This window comes from Gopherus flavomarginatus, chromosome 20 (assembly GCF_025201925.1).
Source record: "Gopherus flavomarginatus isolate rGopFla2 chromosome 20, rGopFla2.mat.asm, whole genome shotgun sequence".
NCBI classification, from domain to species: Eukaryota; Metazoa; Chordata; order Testudines; family Testudinidae; genus Gopherus; species Gopherus flavomarginatus.
The window spans coordinates 25,154,602-25,161,709 of NC_066636.1; the positions used below are offsets into that span (position 1 = coordinate 25,154,602).

At 61.8% G+C, this 7,108-nt stretch overlaps 1 protein-coding gene across 1 annotated transcript; it reads right to left on the bottom strand.

Moving 5' to 3' along the window:
- Nucleotides 1–1,566: 1,566 nt before the first annotated feature.
- LOC127038418 (lysosomal acid glucosylceramidase-like) lies at nt 1,567–6,313 on the bottom strand. The gene is made up of 8 exons (XM_050931011.1): nt 6,170–6,313; nt 5,919–6,065; nt 5,634–5,767; nt 4,232–4,404; nt 3,181–3,418; nt 2,529–3,016; nt 1,918–2,043; nt 1,567–1,669 (listed from the first exon to the last, which is right to left on the bottom strand). Exons 1-8 carry the CDS (start codon nt 6,225–6,227, stop codon nt 1,567–1,569), a joined length of 1,467 nt encoding a protein of 488 aa, XP_050786968.1. The 5' UTR covers nt 6,228–6,313.
- Between the last annotated feature and the right edge of the window lie 795 nt (nt 6,314–7,108).

Sequence of the window (7,108 nt, forward strand, 5' to 3'; positions counted from 1 at the left end):
CGCTCCCTACTGCCTCACACAAGCAGAGCCCCTCCACTGCGAGTCTGTGCTTGGAGCTGGGCCTGCCCCTCCTTGCACACAACCCCAGCAGGCAGGACAACTGGCAGGAGCCCTGCCCCTCACCATGAGGGGAGAATGACTCACCCCCCCTTGTCAGACTTCTGCCTCCACCCCACCCTGGATAACATCATTTTGGAAGTATGTGCTGCATTCTCCCACTTCCCATTAGTGAGGGGAGGGGAGGGGAGGGCATTGCTGCAGCCTCCGGCCCCTGAGCTCCCTGCTACTGGAATTACTGATCCAGCATGAAACCTCAGCGGACGGGCTCCCGCTCCCTTTGGAAAGGAACCGCACGCTTGGCTGACGTCAACGCTTTGATTACATTCCCGTCTGCCTGACTCCGCATCACCTTCCAGCACAGACGCCAGCTGGTGGGCAGGCTGGCGCTAGGCAGTGTGCAGGAATGGCACCATAGCGCGATCAGGAGTGCGAATTCCCTGGCACCACCCGGTCCCAGCCTGACCCGGGGCCTGCTCCGGACGCTCCCAGCTCCCCGTGGAGACACCGGCCTCCACGTCATGGTTGGAAAGAGCCGCAGTGACAGGCTGGGCCTTGCCCACAGGCACACAGCGCGTCCCTGGCACTGCTGAGCTGGATCCCAGCTGTCCTGCGGCCAGGCCCCTCCGCTCACCACGCTGCCACCTGTTCCTCACACGGCAGCTAACCCCCCTGTGCTGGGCCCAGGTAGAGGGGCTTGTGGCTACAGCCCAGCTCATGGAGAGAGGGCCCCAGAGCCCTAGGCAGCCCCGTTTCACATGCCTCTATGGTGGGGCAGGCAGGGGGAGAGGACTGGACAGCAAATGGGCCACAACCCTCCAAACTGACTCCAGGGAAGCAGGAAACACCCCCAACCTCCCCAGCCTGAGCAGAAGCAGGAGCCCTTGGCTTTGCAGCTGCCCCCCAGCCATTGATGGGCCAGTGCTTTAGGCTTTGGGCCTGCTCAGAGGGAACATTCAGCTACTCTTGGGCCACCAGCCCTGATGCTTCCTCCCCTTCACATGTCTCACCTGGGCCCTTCCCCACCTCACCTGGCCCCTCCCCAGCCCCTGACTCTGGCCAACATCCAACCAACCAGGGAGGGGTGGAGGAAAAAACACCAGGCAAAGATGTAGAAAACCTGTTTCTTGTATTAAAATATCTAGAAAACAGTGGGACCCGGTGCTCTGGGAAGCGGCTTATCAGGCTGGGGAAGGCGGGAGCCCTGGCCCTGGAGGCAGGTACCCAGGTGGGTCGGTGCTCAGCCCAGGGTCCTGGGTCTGTCATGAGCAGGTTGGCGCGTCCTAGCATGACGACACTCAGTGTGACACACACACCCCCAAGCCCAGCCTCCCCCCTCCCTTGGATCCTTCAGGTCCCCTGCACTCAGGTGAGGTAGGACCCATCCCCAAGTCCCTCCCTGGAGGGATGAGGGGTTTCTGTGTTAAATGGAGAGGTATCAACGAAGGGGGGTGCATCCTTCCTCCCCCCACAGCCCCAGCTGCAATCCCGCCTGCCCTGGCCTCTTCCTTAGCGTCTCCACAGGTAGGTCTGGATGGAGTCAGCTGGAGCCACAGCCTCAATGTAGCCAACACCTGGGTCTGAGATCCCGAATGGCACATCCGTGGGGTACCTGGAGAGAGCGAGGGGGGTGATGAGGCACACGGGAGAGAGGGAGGCAGGTCTGACGGAATCGGAGGCAGCTGGAGTTGAGGAGGGGCTGGAGGGCTCTGAAGGGCTTTGGGGCTCTCCCCCAGGAGGTTTCTTTTCTAAAGCACCCACATCCTGGGAACCCACCTGCCGAGCTCCTGCCCCACTCGGAGAAAGGCAGGCCGGGTCTGGCCCAGGATGCTACACTCATGGGCTGTGCCAGGTACCCACCTGTTCAGGACCACGAGCACAGCGGCACCGTCCGGGCGCAGGAAGGCTGCGTACTCCAGGCTGCACCTGTAGCATTTCTTGGAGATGACCAGCCGCACGCGCTGGGAGCCCTCGGGGATGAACTTGCTGCACAGACAAGATGGGGAGCAGTGAGTGCACAGCACAAACTACATTTGGAAAGATCATTAAGTGGCCCGCTGAGACCCTCCGCAATTTTCAAGTGGTCTCAAAAAAAAAAGTTTGAGAACCACTGGTTTAGCGCTCCACTCCAGCCCCAGCTGCATTAAAGGCTGAATTTAGATCCAGGAACCACCCAGGAGCTGTGCCTTTTCCTAGGCTGCTGGGATCTAGTGCACGGCTGGCTACTCGCTGCAAACCAGCACAAGGACGGGTGCTAGGAGCAGCAGGATCCCATCACAGCACTGCTGCAAGTCAGCTGGGGTCAGAAACACACACTCAGGCCAAAGGGGCACATTCAGCCTGGCGTGTCCAGGCACACGTACACACGTGACGAGCTGCACTCACCCCCCTGTACATGTGCACAGGCCATACAGTGCCAGCTGCACTGCGCAGCTCAGCCCTCTCGGAGTCTTCGGCAGGGCCCAGCTCACCTGAAATGCCCCATGTGGTAGAACATGGGCTGCTTGTAGAAGAGATCCTTGCTGCTGTCCACGATGACTGGGCTGTCCACGTAGTTCTTGCTCCAGTTGGGCCCTCCCTCCAAGTCCAGGGCCAGGTTCCAGTCGGTCCAGCCAGTGACGTAGTAGTTCAGGTTCTGTGAGAAGATGAAGCGGCTCAGCTGAAGGCTCGTGCGGGCCGAGCTGCTCCTGTCCCCCAGAGGAGGCTGAGGCAGTGTGCACCGGGGAGGCCTTACCATCAGGATGCTGTGGCTGTACTTGCTCCCTCGGTCCCAGCCGCCCAGAATCACCCTGGGCTCCCAGAAGTAGGACCCTGTGGAGGCCTCTGTGGAAAGCAGGTAGTAGCTGGGGAAGAGGTGGTGGGTGATGGACAACGTGAGGTCGATGGGAGCCAGGAAGTCCAGGTACCAGTGGATGCCAATGCCGTTGATGAAGCTGGCGGCCACGGGGTCATTCAGGACCTGAGAGGAGGACGGAGGAGGAGTCACCTGCTGCCAAGGCCACCACCAGGGGCAGGGAGCCAGGCTGGTGCCAACCCCCTGGTCCCCCGCAAGCCGCGCTGCCTGCTCGGAACAGCAGGCTCCCCAGCGAGGGAGCTGGGCAGGGCCCAGGCGTGTGGACTCACCACTTCCGCCCAGTAAGGCAGCATCACTCGCTGGTCGTCCAGCATGATGAGCTGGATGCCTTTGTGCGAGCTGTTGGCCAGTGCCGGGCCCAGGTCCTGAGCGATGAAGTCCCGCTGGTGCTCGGGGGAGAAGCCCAGGCATTGGAAGGGGTAGAAGACAATCTCCCCAGCTGTGGGCTCGTTCCCAGCCGTCACCGCCCAGAACGTCAGGTTGTGCTTGGCGTATTCGTCCAGGAACCTGGGGGCCGGGGAGACAAGAAACATTAGCAGCCCCAGCCCTGCCCCCCAGCGCCCCTCCTGGGGTGCAGAGATCAGTCCCTCTGCCCCCCATCCACATAGTCTGTAGAAACCTTGTGACGCAGGAGGGAGTGGGGCAGATTGACCTGGGAATGTTTAATTTTACTGGGGCTGTCTGCGTGGGGGATGGTAGATCAGGGATGACTTTAGGTGAGGGATGGTACCTGAGCCTGTAACCAGAGCCAGGAGCGGGTGGGGCGAGGTGACACTTTTGCCCGGGAAAATGGACAAAAGTAGGGAGCCTGCTGGAGGGGTTTTTGGTTTCAGTTTTGGGCTGGCTGGGAAGACACAGGGAACCCCAAGTCTGGGGTCTAAGCTACTTTTCCCCTTGAGGGACCTGGCTGAGGGGTCGTGGTTGTACCTACAAGCCCTGCTTGGGATCATGGTCCTGTCGTCTAATAAACCTTCTGTGTTACTGGCTGGCTGAGAGTCCCGGTAAATCGCAGGAAGTGGGGGGTGCAGGGCCCTAACTCCCCCACACTCCATGACAGACCTCACCCACAATCAGATCATTTGGGGGAAGTTCTCTGGGCTGGACGATACTGGGGGTCAGACTGATGCTCACAATGGGCCCTTCTGTGACTCTCATTCTGATGGCTCAGGGAGCTCACATGGACTCCTCTGATGCCCCGTCCCCAACACCCATCCAGCCCCTTCCCTCGCACAGCCCCAGGGCCAGCTGTACCCACCGAGACCCGCCCCATCCTGCCGGCTCCTCTCCCCAGGAGAGCCCCCGCCCCGGGCTGCCCTTTACCTGATGAAGTAGTTGGCCCAGGTCTTGTGATACTTGTCCCCCGGCTTCCCCTTCAGTGTGCCCCTGCCTGTCATGGCTCCATTGGTTTTCAGCCAGGTGGGGGATGTCCAGGGACTGGCATACAGGAAGAGCGGTGTCCTGGCCACGGCCTGGGCATGCTGGAGAATGGGGATCTGAGGAGCATGGGGAGACAGGGGATCATGTGTTGCAGTGGCCCTATAAGCGACTCTCCCCAGACCCCCTGCCCCATGGGAGCCTCCCTCCACCCGCAGCCTCTCCTGTGAAATGGAGCCCCCATGTCAGGCTGCCCTGGGGCGAGGGCTGAGCAGAATTTGGACATTGTACAGGTGAGAGCAGGGCCCAGGGACATGTGGGACATGGCACCTCATGGCCCTTACCCAACCAGCCAGCCTGGCCTTGATGGGCCTCAGGGACCCCAGTGCCCCCAGAAGGGGCTGGGAGACACCTGCCCAAGGGGCTGTCAGGAGCAGCCAAGCCAGCATCAGCTGGAGAGATGAGGGCGATGGTGATGGGGCAAGTGTCGAGGGGGGACTCAGCCCCAGCCCGTGATGGCCACAGGAAACACCTGGCATCAGGCAAGACCTGGGAGCTTGGCCAAGGAGCAAACTGAGACTGGTCCCTGTGACGAAGTGGGACTGTTCTTAAATGTTTCCTCTGAATACTGTGGGGGGCCTTCAGTTTCTGGCTGACCCTCTGTCAGTTGGGAGCTGGCCGGGGACGAGGAGTGAGGGCAGACGTGGGGGTCTGGCTCACTGGGCCACAGAATGGACCCAGCTGAGGGGTTCTGTTCTCTGTACCTACAAGCTCTGTTTTAGACCATGTCCCTGTCATCTAATAAACCTCTGTTTTACTGGCTGGCTGAGAGTCACGTCTGACTGCAAAGTGGGGGTGCAGGACCCTGTGGCTTCCCCAGGACCCCGCCTGGCGGACTCACTGTGGGCAGCGCACGGAGGGGCAGAGGATGCTGAATGCTCCAAGGAGAGACCCAGGAGGTGAAGCCGTGGGAGCTCTTTGCCCTGCAGACAGTCTGCTCCAAGGGAGAGGAGGCTCCCCAAAATCCTGCCTGGCTTTGTGGGGAGCAGTTCCAGAGCATCACCCGGGGACTCCGTGACAGTCCCTCCCTGCTCCATCCTGTGCCGGAGGCCTTGCCCTCACCTTCCCCAGGGTAGGCTTCCCGTCCCCGCCTCCAGCACCACCCCCAGCCAGTCCCCTTTCCTCGCTTCCAACACCCCCCCCAGCCAGTCCCCCTTCCCCTCTTCCAGCACCGACCCCCCAGCCAGTCCCCCTTCCCCTCTTCCAGCACCGACCCCCCAGCCAGTCCCCCTTCCCCACCACAGCTCCTCCCCGCCCAGGGCCCTTGCTCCCCAAGGGAACTGCTCACTTTCAGCTTTGTGTCCTCCTCAGTCAGGCTGAAGTTCCTTAGCTCAAAGTCCCCCTCGGAGTCATCATAGGTGTAGAGGCGGACCGAGAAGTCACAGCTGGCCATGGGGATGCGGACCAGGTTGTACTCGATCCCTGTGGGATAGGAAGGAGGTGATCCGGGGCCCAGAGCTGAGTGGACTGTAGGAGGAGGGAACCTGGCCCGTGGGCATTGTTTGTCCTGGGGGTCAGCAGCCCTGCTCGCCCCGCCATGCCTGTATCTCCAGGGCTCAGCCCCACAACTCACCTTCCTCTGAGAAGTACGACTTGAGTAGGTTGGTCTGGGCATCCAGGGACAGGGCCATGATGTTCATGGCGGCAGAGTCTGTGAGAGCCCCACCAAAGCCCTTCACTTTCTGGTACCGCTGTGCCATGTCCAGCTTCAGCAACAGATCTGCGGGGCAGAGAGCAGCCCAGCTCAGAGCCCTGCAGCTGGCAGCAAGAGCCAGGGACAGCGGCCAGCCCTGCCCTTGGCATCCCAAGTGCCCAAGCCGATACCTGGGGCCGTGGAGTCGCTCTGGAACCTCCCCTCGCTGCGCTCCAGCCGCTTGCCCATCTTGCTGCTCTCATACTTGGCGTACGTGCCCAGGGCCGGGACGACAACAGGGTCCAGCGTGTCACAATAGGAGGCATTGCACTCACACACCAGAGAGTCATGGCCAAAGTTCTTGGCATTGCAGGGACGGCCGCCTAGGGATGGGGAGACAGACAGGGCTGGGGCAGGGCTCCGGGTACAGTTTGGGGCTTCCCCACCCCTCCTGGGAGAGGTTATCCCCCCCCCCGACCAATCCCATTCCTCCGAGCTCTGGGGATGCCCCTGAGAGAGGTCCCTCCCACACAGTCCCAGGCACCCATCCCAGGTGCAGCAGGATTCTCAGCACACCCTTTGGTCCCTCAACGCCCAAGACTCCTGCGCCAGCCAATACCCCACTACGCCCCCCCACCCCCACCCCGAGGAGAAGTGCAGAGGATGAGCTGCACCCAGGAGGAACTCTCCCCCCCGGGGCACACACATGACACATCACAACCACTTACCTGCCACCCTGGGCACTGTCTGGATGAAAAGGAACCAGCCCATGATGCTGGCACACCCGGCCCACATGGCGCCTTTCCTGCCCAGCGCCACCCCCACAGCCAGTCCCAGCGAGCACGGCACTGGGCACCTGGGCCTGAAAGCAGGATGGAGGCTGTGAGTGTCGGGGCCGCTGGGTCACTTGCTCCCCACTCACTGCGCCCTCAGCAGCTCCAGCCTCAGCAGCAGTCAGGCGAGCCCAGCACCGCAGGGACTCCTGGAGCAGCACATGGGGCGAAGGGGAGGGCAAGGGGCTCACGAGAGGCTGTGTCATGGAACAGAGCTGGATGCCCCAGCAGAGTCCCCTCTACCTGCGCCCCCTTGGGTAGCTTGGGCTGAGTCTGTCACCTGCCCTCAGCTCTGTG

What these genes read in the sequence shown, in the direction of transcription:
- LOC127038418 (XM_050931011.1), bottom strand. Translation starts at nt 6,227, where the DNA reads ATGGGCAAGCGGCTGGAGCGCAGCGAGGGGAGGTTCCAGAGCGACTCC. An exon ending in TGGGCCAACTACTTCATCAG is followed by an intron (nt 3,419 to 4,231) that starts GTAAAGGGCAGC and finishes CCCGGCCCCCAG; the next exon opens with GTTCCTGGACGAATACGCCA. An exon ending in TGCCTTACTGGGCGGAAGTG is followed by an intron (nt 3,017 to 3,180) that starts GTGAGTCCACAC and finishes TCCTCCTCTCAG; the next exon opens with GTCCTGAATGACCCCGTGGC.